Source organism: Sphaerodactylus townsendi, linkage group LG10 (assembly GCF_021028975.2).
Source record: "Sphaerodactylus townsendi isolate TG3544 linkage group LG10, MPM_Stown_v2.3, whole genome shotgun sequence".
In the NCBI taxonomy this organism is placed as follows: domain Eukaryota; kingdom Metazoa; phylum Chordata; class Lepidosauria; order Squamata; family Sphaerodactylidae; genus Sphaerodactylus; species Sphaerodactylus townsendi.
The window spans coordinates 79,893,968-79,911,100 of record NC_059434.1 but is presented as its reverse complement, the minus strand read 5'-3'; the positions used below and the strand labels follow the sequence as shown (position 1 = coordinate 79,911,100).

The 17,133-nt window shown below is 42.7% G+C and overlaps 1 protein-coding gene across 3 annotated transcripts in view; it reads left to right on the top strand.

Annotated features, from left to right (window-relative positions):
- BMP2K (BMP2 inducible kinase) overlaps positions 1–17,092 on the top strand; it is a 57,719-nt gene extending 40,627 nt beyond the window's left edge. The window contains exons 13-16 of one of the 3 annotated variants that reach the window (XM_048509440.1): positions 903–1,078; positions 2,223–2,380; positions 6,600–6,713; positions 11,931–17,092. In XM_048509440.1, the coding sequence (XP_048365397.1) occupies positions 903–1,078; positions 2,223–2,380; positions 6,600–6,713; positions 11,931–13,348 (1,866 nt within the window). In that variant the 3' untranslated portion in view covers positions 13,349–17,092. Of the gene's footprint in view, positions 1–896; positions 1,079–2,222; positions 2,381–6,599; positions 6,714–11,930 lie in introns of all 3 variants that reach the window. The other 2 variants (XM_048509439.1, XM_048509441.1) reach the window with 2 other exon arrangements.
- Positions 17,093–17,133: the final 41 nt, after the last annotated feature.

Here is a 17,133-nt window from a genome sequence, read left to right as displayed (position 1 = left end):
GAAGGAACTTGGTCTTTCACTCATCATTCAAGGGGCAGTTGAGCTATCACTTCAATATGTGCAACTGGCGTTCCCCCAATGAGATTATTTTGTCAGCTTTCACTGGCTCGTGCTAATGATCGAAATAGTTTCTTGACATATATGCTTTGAAGTGTTTATTAAATATAATATTTCATATTCACCAGAATAAACAAATCTCTACATTAAACTTATGTACTTCTTAATTGCAAACGTTCCTTCAGACTAATTAATTTTGATAAATCGTTCAGTGTTGCTGCTTTAGAGTTCTGGTATAGTGGTTAAGAAAATGTCCACCTCCACACAATAACATTGAGTGGCTTATGTAGGAAGTTATATATTGAAGGTCTAGAATCTGTGCCCTATGAGGAGAGACTTCGGGAGCTGGGTATGTTTTGTTTGGTGAAGAGAAGGTTAAGAGGTGACATGATATTGTGTTGTTCACCGCCCAGAGCCCTTCGGGGGAGGGGTGGTATATAAAACTAATTATAAATAAATAAAATATATAGCCATGTTTAGATATTTGAAGGGATGTCATGTTGGTGAGAGAGCAAGCTTGTTTTCTGCTGCTCCAGAGACTGGGACCAGGAGTAGTTGGTTCAAGGTGAAGGAAAAGAGATTCCACCTAAATATCAGGAAAAACTTCCTGACAGTAAGGGCTGTTCAACAGTGCAATGCACTACCTTGGAGTGTGGTGGAGTCTCTTTCTTTGGAGGTTTTTAAAGAGAGGCTGGATGACCATCTGTCAGGAGTGCTTTGACTGTGTGTTCCTGCATTGCAGGGGTTGGCCTTGATGGCCCTTGTGGTATCTTCCAACTCCAATGATTCTATGAAACTTGGCAAAGTTGACTTCTTTCTTCTTCTTCTTCTTTTTTGAGACGCAGCAGTACCAACAGGCCCTCCTACAGCAGCAGGCCCTGGCGAAGCAGCTGCCTCCACCAAGACATTCTCCTGAATTTCTTGCCTCTCCTCAGGAGTTCTCACCAGCCTTAATGTCCCATTCGAAATCATTTCCTGCTCATGTCGGTGCAGCTCTGGATACACCATTTACTTCTAACAGGTAAGCATTCTCCACATTAATGGTAACTGCACAGATGGATTTTTGTGTGCTGTTTGAGCCTGTGGTCACATTTGGAATTGGCACAGGTTGGTGGGCACAACTAGAAAATGGTTGCCGTCAGATGTGGTGCCAACCGCAGAATGTCGACGACGGGTTATGCATGACTCTAGTAACTCTTCAGCATTTCAGGCAGATGCTCTGCTTCCAGCATGCATTTTAAAACAAATGTGTTTATTTGAAATGTTTTCTTGAGTACATACAGCTTATCTTCAGTTACACAGTGAAGGTCCCCGTGCTGTAGTGACGGCTGTTGCCAAATCAATTTAAAAAGAAAAAGCATAGCCAATTAGAAGCTGTTCTAGGCAGATGATATAGTCTTATTGGAAGACTCAACACTATCATCTCAAAAAGCAATGGCAAGATTTATAGAATTTGGATTAGTAACTGGACTTAAAATAATCAGAAAACAAAAATTTTAACATTTAATATGAATAAACAGGACCAAGTGGAACTTGAGACAAAGGTTGAATTTCGAATTGAAAAGAAAATTAAATATTTGGGAGTTGAAATATCAAATAAAGATAATACTGTATTTGATAATAATTACAAAAAATCTGCAGTGAAATTAAACAGGAGCGACGCAGAGGGGGAAATTACAGTTGTTTCTCTTGGGTGGAATTGCTGCAGTAAAAAGGAATGTTCTGCCTAGAATGCTGTTTTTACATCAATACCTGTAATATCTGAGAAGTCATTTAAAGATTGGCAAAAAGAGTTAATGAATTTCATATGGCAGGGAAGGAAAGCAAGAATAAAATTTAAAAACTTACAAGATAGTAAGGAAAGAGGAGGTCTGAGTCTTCCCAATTTTGGAATTATGATGCCGCAAGTTTAGTTTGGATTAAGGACTGATTAACACACACAAAAAATCATGTTTTAAATCTCGAAGGCCATGATCTTATATATTTTGGTTATTGTGCAACAGATTCTAATTTAGATAATTTAGTTAATTTGTTCAGCTATGTCTTTCTTTTGGAGATCCAAAATAACTTGCTTCCCTCTAAATCTGTATGTCAGCATTCTGTCATTGCTTTTTTTTGATCCTGTCATTGTTGCCTTAAGTTGCTTTCTCAATCTATTTTTACAGGCCCTCTGCGGCTGATGCGGAGTCTATTTCGAACTATCCAAAGCAGACCATCAGTAACCCCCCTGACATGTCTGGTTGGAACCCATTTGGAGAAGACAATTTCTCCAAACTAACGGAGGAGGAGCTGTTGGACAGGGAGTTTGACCTGCTGAGATCAAGTAAGGGACGTTTGAAGGCTTATTTCGCTTCGCAGTAAATAGCTCTGTAGTCCACCCGGCAGTGCCAAAGACTGTTCTGTTCAAGGGCCACACAGTCTGTACAGAAAATCCTTTCCGAGCATTTGAGGGCAGAACTTAGGCCCGCTGTCTCACTCACTCGTCCTTCTGTTACAAAAGATGTGTGCAATAGAAATTCACTGTCTGCATTTGTAACGCCACAGAAAATGTCAGCCATCTCTTGAATACTTATTTTTCTTGAGGGTCAGGAATATCTTTGGAAAACCAGAGGGTGTGTCACAATGCAGAAGGCCAGCCAACCGCTTGCATTACTTCACTTTGCACTTCGCTCTTTTGCACACCAGAACAGAAGTTTCCGTGGGTCTGGGATGCCTTTTGAAAATGCCTGAAAGAGGGGAAAATGACCTAGTACATTATGTTAATGTTTTGTAATGTCTTTTGATTGGCTACATGTAAGGGCTGCTTTATTGTTCTGACACGACAGTTGAATAAACTTTCTCTTGAAGTCAAAAAGCTAGTGTGGTTACTTGAAATCATGTGGTCTTCTATTTATTTCTTCATAATTTATCAGAGGAATCAACTGTGAGCAAAATGTAAGAGACAATTGCGGACTGGGCAAATTCCTACCCTCACTAAATGACACTTGCTATTAAAACTCCTGGCATATTGTGGGACCTTGATTTCGAAAGTAATCCTATTCTTGTGGCATTTTTTGTTATGGTAGAAAACACTTAACCCCTCCCCCATTAAAAAATAGTTTTTCCTCTAAGCATTTGATGCTAGGAAAAACATTGTGTACTTATTAAAACCTTTCCACGAGCCACAGTTAATATAAGATCACTAGTTTTAGTGAATGGATTGAAAATCCGGGGATCCTTTTGGCGTGAAAGGCTTTGCAGATAAGCTGGTTATAACAGATGCTTTAAATGCCAATTGTTTTGAAGAGCCTGGCCATGTTACCACTACGCATCTCACCTAACTCTGGTAAATAAAGAATAGTTTGGCTGTACGTTCAACGAATTCAGAATGTTGAGCTATGTAGAACATTATAGGAGCAACGGCACGCGTCAGTCTTGCAAAAATGACCAGCTCAACTTCATATTGGTCAACACTTACTGAATGGAAAAAAAATTGTAACAAATTAGAAAATACTAGCTGCTTCAAGAGTGAAGTCAGTTAATAAAAGGTTCCCGGGGAATAGTATCTTTTTGCTCTAGAAGGAATTTTACGTAGGGGTCAGATCAAGGAGCTGAAACTTTTTATAAGCTTCATATTTTTCTATACACTTAATGCCTTGTAGATCAAAGGGAAATGTAATGACCTCCTGCAACAGAACAAGGAGACCAAAGAAGGCACTAAATTTTAGTTGGTCATGAAGCCTGAGAACCATGGGATTGGAAGGAAGGATTCTGTAACCAGTTCATGGTTCCCCTTGGATATGTTCACTGTATAAATTTAAAATGCTTTCTCTTGAAGTTCTTGTGAGCCTTAGTTTCTGGAACAGCATGGCTGTGATCCAGCACCTACCTTCTCCTTTTATGCTGGCAGAGTTAAACGCACTGCATGTGCCCACATGTTTTCCACTGCATCCTGAAGATTTTATTTTGATAGAATGGGAAGGTTCTGTGTACTTTGGAGCACAGTTTGGAACTGCATGTCAAAAAAATCTAACACCGCTGATTAACCGTGTCTCTTGTTGCACACTTCTTGCAGATGGCTAAAGCATGTAAGAGTTGGTGCAAATTTTGCTTTCGTTAAATCCTGGTTGCTGAAGAGCTGTTACGGCTGAAATTACTTTTCATTCCCAGTTATCTATATTAACCTATCATTGCCAACTACTTTTCTGGAAACTTCCTGTATACTGTGCTGTTGATGACTATTAGACTCCAGATTGATATGTGGCTAAAGATCTAGAAGAAGAAGAAGAAGAAGAAGAAGAAGAAGAGTTTGGATTTATATCCCCCCTTTCTCTCCTGCAGGAGACTCAAAGGGGCTTACAATCTCCTTGCCCTTCCCCCCTCACAACAAACACCCTGTGAGGTGGGTGGGGCTGAGAGAGCTCAGAAGAGCTGTGACTCGCCCAAGGTCACCCAGCTGGCGTGTGTGGGAGTGTACAGGCTAATCTGAATTCCCCAGAGAAGCCTCCACAGCTCAGGCGGCAGAGCTGGGAATCAATCAGGCGGCAGAGCTGGGAATCAAACCCGGTTCCTCCAGATTAGACACATGAGCTCTTAACCTCCCACGCCACTGCTGCCTAACTCTGCATATATATATATTTTTTTGCACTGTGCATACCCAGTAACACTCAGAACCGACTAAATATTAAAGCAATATATGTTTAGTAGGGCAAGTAGTTTCTGCGTTTGTGCTGGTAAACTGGGATCACCCTCATTTCCTCCCTCCCATTTTTCTTTCACGATGTAGTAGGTAAAAATAAGCACGTGCTTTCTTGAAATTTTGACAAGTGCGTTGATTGAATAACAGACTTCCTCACGCTTTGATCTGAATTCAGTTTATCAGTCTGAAAAGGTTTTCCATAGTTCTCCCAACTTTTTTACGTCTGCTGTATTAAATTATGTCCGTCCTTGTGAGAATCTTCCGCTTTTATATGCACTCTCTACCCCAGGTTGGTGGTTATACTTGAAACAGAACTATGATAAGACTTTGTAAAAAGCAAATGCAAACTTCTTATGTAGAATTGGCTGTGAGTTAAATTAATTCAGAATAATTCACCCATTACTTCGTTTTGGTCATCCCTGTGTATAGGTTGCACTGTGTTTTTTTTTAGAAAAAACCACCATTGATCAAATACTTTTGAAAAGGTGTAGTTTGTATGTACAAGAGAAACTTTCCTGTATTAAACACCACGTATTGAATGTTGAGTTTCCTTTTCTCCTTCCTTTCTTGTAGCAGCAGGGGGAAAAAAGCTAAGGAAATTGTTAGCTGATATTTTGCTTTTCCAGAAACATGGCTTAAGCTGCCAAATTATGTAAAACACAAGAAACCTTTTTCGTTCACTCTGTTAAAAGGTTGGCGTTTGCAAACCTAACTTGTATTGTCCCTTTTAACCTGTATGCAAATTAAAAAATATTTACATCTTGCTGTGTTCATTCATCACTACGTACTATATATTCTGTGAACATTCAGCACTGTATTTTAAGTTGCATATTGTGCAAATTTCTGTACAAACTAGGCTGCTTGGAGCTATTGGAGCATGTAGGAGAAGGAAAACTGAAGTTGTATAAAGTGCTCTGCTAGCAATTTGTTTTTAATTTTATCTTTGAAATAATCAGAGTAATCTTGAGGAAATTATCTCAATTAAAAAATTCTTAGTGTCTTTTTGGACTGCCAAGTCATTGATCTTTTTGAAAAGATTGTTACATCAGAATGGTAGAGATTTCCGAAAGTTGTGCTTGAAAAATTGGCAGGGATTTGCAGAGTTGTCGTGACTTGCCTAACACTTGTGTGTGCCTGGTATTGAATGGCAGACACTCATTCCATTACAGGACCAAGAGGAGGGCCACAGCACTCAAAATAGAAATGACAGGCCCGGGTCCATTTGTGCCTGAAAACGCTGAAAAATTAGCTTCAAAGTTCTGCAGAATTCCTAACACATTTCAAGTGTCTGTGTATTTCCCCAGAAAATCTAAAAGCTCGATTATTAGTTCTGATCCAAACAAACTTTACTTATGTATCAGTTACACGATAACAATTATAAACTTGATATTAAGGCCTTCTTGGATCTGTTTATAGAGTCATGGTCTCTGTGGCTGCTCCATATCTGTCTTTCCTGGGCATTGACATTGGTACTGGATTGGGGAAAGCTAATATTGAGGTTTCATTTTGTTCAGTTTATATTTAGACCGATTTTGTAATAGCCTTACTTAAGGCAGGCTATGTGATGGTCCCAACAGAGCTGTGTAGAAGCCTTGAAATTTGAAATCTATAAAATTTGAAATCTATATTTGAAATCTATAAAATTTGAAATCTGTATTTGAAATCTATAAAATACCTACCCTGGTGCAACCCCTTTCATTTTGGTGGGGCTTCTAGGAGGAATTCCGGTGCAGTGAGCCTACGAGCTCTTTTTTGCTTTAAGAGCAATTGTTGGGGAGATTAGTCTCTAAATATCTACTTAACTGGCATGAAAGCTGCCATTTTTATTTTAGTTTTTATTTTTTGTTTCGTTTTATTTTTGCAGACAAGCTCGTGGAGAGGAGAGCTTCCTCAGATAGGAATGTGGAGTCACATTCTGCTCCACTGAACCGCCCTCCAGAAGACCCCTTTGGTTCTGTTCCTTTCATTTCTCACCCAGGCAAGTTACATAATGTAACCTCGCTACTTTTTCACGTAAATATATATATATATATATGTAGGAAAGAAATGAGTCTGATTAAATGGTATAGGCCAAAGTCAGAAACATCCCTGAGAAGGAAAGTTCAATGTATTGTCAAAGGCTTTCACGGCTGGAAACACTAAGGGGTTGTGGGTTTTCTGGGTTGTATGTCCGTGTTCTGGTAGCGTTCTCTCCTGATGTTTCGCCTGCATCTGTGGAAGATGTAGGTGAAATGTAAGGAGAGAATGCTACTGGAACACGGCCATGCAACCCGGAAGACCCGGAACCCCTAAGGAAAGTTCAGGTTTTCAGCAGTTAAATTATTCCCACTGCTTATCTAACCCAGCATAAAGTACAGGTATTTTTAATGTCTTTTAAATTAGTATCTGCCGCCTGAATCTGAATGTCAGAGGCTTTTTTTGTAACTCTGCAAAGCACTTGGAAGAATAACTGCACTGCTTTACCCTTCAAACTGTTCTGTTTTACCTCATGGCAGATCTTTTCAACAGTTGGTTATAGAAGCATTGAGAATTCGCTGTGGTAGTCGCCAGCTTAATTAAGAAATCAAATTTGAAAACGGCTTTTGAAATTTGTCCTCTAGAGATGCATAAAGTAACGTACTCTCAAAACAGGTTTCCAAGTTAGAACTGTAGAGTTGTAAGAGGCCGGAGGCTGTCTAGTTCAGGGGTCTGCAACCTGCGGCTCTCCGGATGTTCATGGGCTACAATTCCCATCAGCCCCTATTAGGGGCTGATGGAATTTGTAGTCCATGAACATCTGGAGAGCCGCAGGTTGCAGACCCCTGGTCTAGTTGAATCTCTACCTAGTTTATTACAGAAATCAATCTCCACTATTGTGCCTTAACTGAAAGCATTCACACTTGCGGAATGTCCTATTGAAGCTATTTTTTCACAGTACCAAATCCAGCTTCAGTTCTCACCTAAAACCCCTTTGGCCGTAATCATTCTTGTTGAACGTGAATCTTTCTTCTTTGTCACAGACGTATTTCCTATTAGATTGTTCTGGAAGTCTGTTAACAGAATAGATTTTCTGTGCTGTCTTCTATTCCAGCGCAAGACTTCTCTGGTAGATCGCGTTCCTTTTTTGTACTTTCGTTCCTTTTTTTCGTACTGTCTCTTGTTGCACATCTCCAAAGCTCTGCCGCCTGCTGTGTCACTACTTTTCTCTCCTCTTCAGTCTTGTCCTTCTTGCTGTACTGCAGCCTCACCTGTCTTGCAGGCTCATTTGTGAGGACAAAATGGAGGAGAGGAGAACCGTATAAGCTGGTTTGAGACCCCATTGGGAGAAAAGCAAACATGAAATAAGTAAATAATTCTTCTGCTTACTATTGTCCCCACTCTACTGGACTTTGGTCCATTCGGGTCCCATAATTCCCACCGTAGCCTGTTTGGTGGTCAAAAAAGGACCCCTTCTCTCTTCACTAGTGCAAGAACGAGTTGGATCCAACCCACCATGTCTTAAAACCACATATTGCCAGTTCTTATTTCAGCTTGGCCAGACTGGCTTAACCCTAACCCTAGGCTCGAATGTAATTCTATTTTCTGTACTTCCACTTTTAAAAAAAGGAATGTTTATTATTAAAGCATTTATGTATGAGGCAAACAGAAGCTTCTTACTAACGTGAGCCGAGTATGAAGATTTTCCATCTCCACTCTGTGCCCTTTGTAAATAATTTTCTCCTCAGACAATGCCGAAATGATTATGTTTTTACATTACTAACAGGAGGCTGTAATTCACAGGGCTTTCTGTTGTTGTGACAAGTTTAAAGTCAAATTGCATATTTAAAATGTAATATTTTCTGCAATTCCCAGGCTTTATGTCTCTCAAAACAGGAACGGTGAACGGTCCCTAAATCCATCAGGGCTTGACATCTGTCACTTTGGCTGTTGCCAAAAGAAACAGTGCAGATTTAGTTGATGTGTCTCAGTAATCCTTGGAGCTGACATGTGGCAAATTGCTGGGGAATGATGGGGCCAGTATGCTACCAATTCAGAAGGAGCTTTAAAACGGTTAGGCCTCTGCTTTCACCCGGCCCCTGATATGATGAACTAGCAGAAGGCATGTAATTACTCCGGTTGTTACAAGCCATTCATCTTTTGGTAATCGGATGTCTAGCAAAAGAACATCGGGACAGAAATGTTCCTCGAAGATTGGGATCTTATGATTAAAGATGTTCTACCTGTATTGAATTGGAGCAAACAATAGCCTTCTGCAAGAGGCAAGCCCGATTACCAGCGATATAATCTGCAGACTACATCGTAAGCAGATGTTACGCAGCACAGTCCTTTAGCTCTGTGGACGCAGATCTGAAATTTTCATTGCAGGAGCTCAGCGACCGCTGCGGTCAAACGTTGACTTTAAAGAACCTGGCATTATCTTGGCATTAATTTAACAGTGAACATTGGCTTTCCTTCTGCCTCTACCATGAGGGCATTGGTTAAATTAAATATGGATTTCGGGGGGTGGGGTATGGGGAACTAGATTGGGTTTGGAAATAGGTTTAATGCCTCTTATGTTTATGAAGACATTTTAGCAATGGCTTTGTGCCAGCAGGAAGGTTGAGCTTACTGGGGCTTGGTGAAATTCTGTGTCATATTTCATGAAGTTACACTGGAAATCAGCTTTGGTGCTGAAGTCTCGCAGTGTTCCTCAGAGGGAATAAGAGGGGGTCCCGAAGGTGTGAAGAAACACCTACATGAACTGTGACATGGTTCACGTTTGTGAGATTGCTGACAAATCACAGCTGACTTATTGGCGACCCTGTAGGGCAGTGGTGGCGAACCTTTGGCACTCCAGATGTTATGGACTACAATTCCCATCAGCCCCTGCCAGCATGGCCAATTGACCATGCTGGAAGGGGCTGATGGGAATTGTAGTCCATAACATCTGGAGTGCCAAAGGTTCGCCACCACGGCTGTAGGGTTTTCAAGGCAAGAAGCATCCACTGAGAGAGTTCTGAGAGAACTGTGACTGGCGGAGAGAGTTCTGAGAGAACTGTGACTGGCACAAGGTCACCCATCAGACTTCATGTGGAAGAGTGAGGAATCAAACTTGGTTCTCCAGATTAGAATCCAGTGCTCTTAACCATTACACCACACTGGTTGTCGTTTATATATACTCTCACGTTATATCAGTAGGTGGATCTCACTACTGCACAAAAATACTGAATCTTGCAAATGATCTGCTACAAAAGGAGGAGTTAATGGATTTTAGCTCAAAACATTTTCCTAAGTGTAATAAAACAGAAGTGATGCTGTTTTCTACACAAACGGTTAAAATATGGCTCTCTTTTGATAGCTGTTTGAATGAAAGGGTTGTTTACACTCCCGATGAAAGATTAAGCTTCTTTTAATCTTACAAAATTACATTCATGTAAACATCGCAATACCTAAACAAATTTTGAAAAGACGGGATTTAGATGGCGTGGTCTTCTAAAGTTTTCCTGATGGTCAGTCCTTTGGGAAATCTATAGCACATGCACAAATCCACACTTTTAAGTTGACTGTAAATCACATCTGTTATATTAATAACATGCACAAAACAATCTGAAACAGCCCAGAGTTACAATCTAGTGTTTTTACTCATGTTAGTAACTTCCTTTAAAGTAACAGCTTGCTTTTATGATTTTGCATTTTAGAGTAGGAAGGCTGTTTTTGAAACCCACAGTAAATATACACCCCCCCACCCCACACACACCGCCACCCCCCCCCCAAATACGTGCAGCGTCATCAGCTGCCATATCAACACAAAGTGATTTAATAGGGTAGTAAATGAACCAAATATAAATTATGGAAATAAGAAATCTTAATGTACCCAAAGATCAGTAGGAATGAATTTTCACAATGCTATAGTAGGCCATCAGCGAGAAGCAGGTGAATATCTTTGGGAAGAATTCGGAAGCTCTGGATTGGCTGCTGTGAAACTGTGTTCTCCCTTGACTGGGAGGACATCTTGTGCATAGTTCCCACTGTCCCACTGGGGAGGCAAGAAATAACTTTTGTCCTCTTCCTGCTGTGAGGAACCGCCCCCAGGACCTCAGTCTGTTTCCAGCCTCCAAGGGGAGAGCATGTGGACTACCTGTCCTTTTGGGATTTCATGTTTCTATATAATAGCTGGAGGCAAATCCTCTTCTACTGGCTTTAAATTTCAGGGAAGTTCACATGGTTTCCATGCCTTGCTTGCAGTCTTCCTGGAAACATTTGAATGACCACTGGTAGAGAATGGACCTGGTTTTTGGCTGGTTGGGATATTTTAGACTTGTCAAAAGCTAGTTAAAATGTGAAAAGTTTCATTGCAGGTTCTACAATGCAAACACCACCTCTTGATGAGTAATCTAATTTGCCATTACTTTGTTTTGTAACCTGAACTGGATGACCCATGATGTCCCAATCTTGTCAGAAGCTGAGCAAGATTGTCCCTGGCTAGTACTTGGATGGGAGACCACCAAGGAAGTCCAGAGTTGCTAAGTAGAGTCAGGCAATGGCAAAACACCTCTGCTTGTCTGTTACGTTACCCTGTTGGCTGGGACTTGATGGCACTTCCCACTACCAGCAGTTTCTTTTGCATCTTTATTAAATATTATTTTGCATCTTTATTAAATATTATTTTGCATCTTTATTATTATTATTATTATTATTAGTGGCATAGGAGGTTAAGAGCTCGTGTATCTAATCTGGAGGAACCGGGTTTGATTCCCAGCTCTGCTGCCTGAGCTGTGGAGGCTTATCTGGGGAATTCAGATTAGCCTGTACACTCCCACACACGCCAGCTGGGTGACCTTGGGCCAGTGACAGCTTCTTGGAGCTCTCTCAGCCCCACCCACCTCACAGGGTGTTTGTTGTGAGGGGGGAAGGGCAAGGAGATTGTAAGCCCCTTTGAGTCTCCTACAGGAGAGAAAGGGGGGATATAAATCCAAACTCCTCCTCCTCCTCCTCCTCCTCCGCTGCTGCTGCTTAATAGACCGCCCAACCCCCGAAGGGCTCTGAGCGGTGTACAACGAGACACAAAATAAACACAATACCAGGTCTCACAAATACAATATAATGATAAAACATTAAAATTCATTAAAATACATCATATCAAAGAAACGTAGTCCGAATGTATGGCCAGAGGTTCTTGGAAGGTGAAATATTAATCTGGAATTTAGATTCTCTTGTATGTTCTTCATCCATGCAGGCTCCCCAGGGAACGCGACTGATAATTCAGCCACTAATCTAGAAAAAACGGTATTGAGCTCAAGCAAAAATGAGATGCCAAGCCAGGTCGCCGAGGAACAGAAAGCTGCAGAGAAGGTGACAGAAGGACACGCCAAAAAAGGGAGCGACGAATCAGAGAGTGATTTTGAATCCGATCCTCCCTCTCCAAAGAGTAGTGAGGACGATGAGGAGCAAGAGGATGAAGAGGTCTTGCAAGGTGACCCCGGAGACTTCGTTGATGACAATGATACCGAACCGGAGAATTTTGGCCAGCGGCCTCTTCTCATGGATTCCGAGGACGAGGCCGAAGAGGACGATAAGCAGAGTTCGGATTCGGATTCCGGGATTGCCAGGCCTGTAGAAGAGGTGCCTGGCGGTAGATACAAAGAAGGCACGGGCAGCAGTGACGTCAGGGAGCCTGTTTCAACTGAATTGCCAGGAACAGCTTCCAAGGGGAGCCCCAAACAAGAATTCGATGTGTTTGGAGCAGTACCGTTTTTTGCTTTCCCTCCCCAAGACCCTAAATCAAGGCAAAACGACGGCAAGGGATTCTCGCCGGAGGCTGGGTTAGAACAAGATCCAGATGACTTCGATGTTTTCACCAAAGCCCCGTTCAGCAGAAAAGTGTCCCACCAAGACGATTTGCTGGTAGATCCTGAAAACCAGCCTTCTCCCACCGCTCCCAAAAGCGTAGATATTTTTGGCTGCATTCCATTCCACCCTCCTTCCGTCCCGAAATACGACGAGAACAAAGAGGACGTCTTTGGGCTCGTGCCGTTCGAGGAGATAGCAGGGAACCAACAGCAGCAGAAAGTGAAGCAGCAGCGGAATCTACAGAAACTCTCTTCCCGCCAGAGGCGTATGAAACAGGATGTATCGAAGGGTAACGGGAAGCGCCATCACGGCACCCCGACCGGCACCAAGAAGGCTTTGAAGTCCAGTTACCGCACCCCGGAAAGGGCTCGCAGGCACAAAAAAGCCGGCCGCCGGGATTCCCAGAGCAGCAACGAGTTCCTGACAATCTCCGATTCCAAGGAGAACATAAGCATTGCGCTGACGGATAGCAAGGACAGAGGCAACCCTCTGCAAGCAGACGATGGCCTCCTGGACCCTTTCGGAGCCAAACCATTTCACCCAACGGAGCTGGTGCGTCTCCCGCAGCATCAGGGCTTGGGTGACCATCGTGTGGACCATAACACAGTAGTGCCTGGCAGACCGCGACAGGGTTCTCTAATCGGGGCCATTCATCCTGGAGACGGGGTGAAACTAACAGACGACTTTGGGGCTGTTCCTTTCACAGAACTCGTTGTGCAAAGTGTGACCTCTCAACCAAGCCAGCAGCAACAGACGGGAGAGTTGGATCCGTTCGGGGCGGCTCCGTTTCCTTCCAAACAGTAGATTCTTCCGAGAGCATTGCTGTGTTATTTAACTTGGATTTTTTTTTCCACGCCATCATATTCTGTCTGGTTGAACCAAGGAGAAATGGGGTTTGGCACAAGCTATAAATTCTCTTTGGTAGCCAGGTCCTTAGATTTTAACATTTACTATGTTTAATATTTTGGAGGAAACAGACACATTTAAGGAAGAGCAGACTTCCAAATGTGGCTATTCCGTGTGACTATATTTGCACAGAACCAATGTGTCCTTTTGCAAGGCAGTTACACTGCAAGGAGCCAGTGGTTACTGGAACGATCTGCCTTAGGCCTCACGGGAGAAGAGTCCAAAATCTAAACATGAGCAGCCAAGTTGATCTGGAACCACATTTTCTTCGATCAGTGTCTTTTCCTTGTAAACTTTTCTGAACTTCAGAATTTGATGAGAAACTCACATTGGTTTTTAAATAACCCCGACCGTTTGCATATGTTTGTGCCAGAATTCTGTCCCCCCCCCCCCAACCCCAATAAGTGCCATTAATATAACACAGGGACAGAGAAACCTGGAGTTGTAATGCTTAAAATATCGCGATGTGAAATACGAGACTGGAGCAAATTGAGAATGCTGGGGGGTGGGGGGGGGATCAATAATGGTATATAACTGGATTTTGCAGCACTTTGGGACAACACAATTCATTTGAAGAGAGTGTGGTTTACTTGTGTGTAGTGTTGACGACAGAAAAAAACACAAATCAGAATATTGGTAGCATGTATCAACATGGCAAAAATCTGTTATGAAGTAGGATTTGCACCCAACCCATGTATCTTACAGAGGGTTCTATTTCAGATAAACTGTGTTTACCTTAGGAACTGGTTTTTAACCTCTACAAAATTTCATATTACCTAATATTTTAAATGCAGTCTGTTACAGTATATCGTCCTTCTGATTTGTCCGGTAGGAGTCTGTGCAGAGATGCGCAAAGCTCTAAAGATGCTAACTTGAATCCAGGCAGTTTCCAGAAAAGGGACTGTAAAACTGCGAGTTGTTTTTTTTTTTAATTGCAGATTTGAATCTGCTACCATTGAATTGCATAGAAAACCACCATTGCCTTATATCCAGGACTGCTATGTCCTGCTGTCAGTTTACCTCTGAGCAGTGCCCTCGAGACACTGTCTAAAAACGTGCAGAACGTAGCAGGTAAGTACAGCAAGCATTTTTATGGACGTTCCATGGGGGTTAATGGGTTCATGGTGTCTGTGGCTAGTTATACTCCACTCTTGGTCAGTTGCAGCCATTCAAGATAGTGCTCTGATATACTATAGGAGCTTTGATTGAACACCTCCCAAGCGTTCGGTTCAATAGACGAGCGTTTAGGCCGACTCGACCTTTTCTGAAGTCGGGCGGGGTACGAGAACACCTTAGTGGCCGGTGTTTGGCCAGGATCCAAAGAAGTTTGCAGTTGGCTCCAAGCATTTGACCGTGTGACTTCTGTTTTACCAAACAGGTTCTCTTTGCAATGCTTTGACAAATCACTTTTGAAACTGGGCAAGTTCCCAAATAGCTTGTTGTGTGGCTTTGCTATTCAAAGACGAGCGGATAAAAAAAATCCCATTGGGTACGTGTGTGGGTATGACAAAGCTCTCTGGGTCTTAGTCCACGTGTAAACTCTGTCTCACCAAAAGAAAAACCAAAATTGTAACTTTGTTCGCCACGTGCCAGAATGCTCCTGCAGGCAAACGGAGCGTTCTAAAACAAAAACGGTCCAGCGTGTGCCAACCAAGCTGCAATTTGGGTTTTTTCTTTTGTATATAGACATGTACACCTGTGCAAACCTGAACTGAAGCACTTGCATGCACTTATGTAAACTGGGGTATGGATGCTGCCCTGATGTGAATTTGAACCTGTGGAAAACAATCAGATTTTAATCTAAGGAAGGCATAGTATTGGGTTGACCGATAGTCCAGGTGTCGTGCGACAGCATCTGTTTTCCAACCACTGTGGGAAAAGCAAAATATCAAAGCAAAAATGCACCTGTGGTCTTATGTGAATAAAAGGTGAGTTTGATAGAGATAAGGGTCAAGGTTGTTTTTAAACGCACACAAAAGTACTTTTTAGAGCTGCGGCATCTTAACAGTTTTGGCAATCTTTTAGATATGGCGAGATGCACTCTTTGCGTTTGTCTCTTCGGCCTGTGCTCACTGTCTTTCATATCCCTGTGGATTTTGACCTCTGATCCTTGATATTTTCATAAAGGAGCCGTGGCTAAAACCACTTCGCACATACCTCAAAATGCCTTCTCTTTTATGCTTTGTGCCACAGTCTCCTTCCAACTAAACAGAGAGTTGGCTTTCAAAAGTGGATTTTAAAACTGCAAAGTAGATTATGTGAGGACTGCTACAAGAACTGTGATAGTTTCCTACCCAGAAAGTGACTTAGTGGTGGCTTTTGAGCATATGGACACATGATAAAATCACACATGTGTAGATCGCATACTGGTTCCTAAAAAATAAATCATGACTGAAGTCATACATCAGGACTGGCTGCGCTGAACACAGCTGCTGAGCCCCAGCCGAAAACCTCTGTTTCTCTCAGCACAAATGCTGTCAAATAGCATAAAGTGCATGTGGAACTATGCGATATAGAACCAGTGGTGCCCTAGTGTGATTACAAGGGGTTTCCACAGGTGCGTAGCTGCAGTGGGGACATCCGGGGCGGCTTGTCCCGGGCGGCGCCATTGCAGTCACGTGGGGAGATGGGGGTGAGGCGGGGAGGGTGCGCGCGGGCAGTTCATGCCCCTGGCACAGTCCCCCCTCCCTTTGTCACTGGGCTTCCAGTTGTGCACGGGAGAGTGAAGGCCTTTGATTTTCAAAATTCAGCCCTGCCATGAGCTGCAGCTCCCTGCTTTGAACACCGAGAGGGTTCTTAGTCCTTAGTGGTTTGGGAGGATACTGGAACGCAGTAGCAGGCAGGGGAAGTGACATTCCACGAACTAAACACCAGACCACGGCCACACAGGCACAGAAGCATAACTAATTGGATTGACAGTCTTGCTGAAGTTAGCGGGACTGAAGTTTTAACAGACACATGTAACTTTTCGTTTATTTCAACCAAGAGGTTGCGGGTTGGTGAAGCTTTGCAGAACTTGGGGCTAGACTTTAAGATCTATTAATTCACTGCTCTTTACCGCAATCTCAGGGTAGGATTACATAAAACAGCGGGGGAAAAATTCTGCAGCATTATGCTAAGGCCAAAGTAGACTAGCAGACGTAACCTAGCATTCCCAATATTGCCAACTCTCTGTGATTCCTACACGTTTCTGAATATCCCCTTTTAATGTTTTCTTGTTTCCTGAAATGTCTCCTTTTTGCCCAAGGCTTCATTTTCATCCATTTCTGTAACAAACGTTTGCATGTCAGTTGTTGTTTGTGATTGGGAATTGTTCAGTTTCCATTTTCTGGACTTCAGTTTTTAAAAAAGTAACCCAGATCTTTGGAGCAGTATCTTTGCCTTGACCGTGTGCTCTGTTGTGTATATTTGAAATGACGTCTGTTGTGATGTTTCCTGAGAGAGAGAGAAGACTATAAAGCTTTGATTCCTACCAATGACTGTCCTGTCCCGCCTGCCTTTTCCCCCTTGTAATGGTTTGACTATTCCCCTAAGTCAGAGATGTCCAACTCGGGCACTTCACATGTTCATGGACTACAATTCCCATCAGCCCCTGCAGCCCCTGCTGGCACGGCCAGTTGCAGCCCCTGCTGGCACGGCCAGTTGCAGCCCCTGCTGGCACGGCCAGTTGCAGCCCCTGCTGG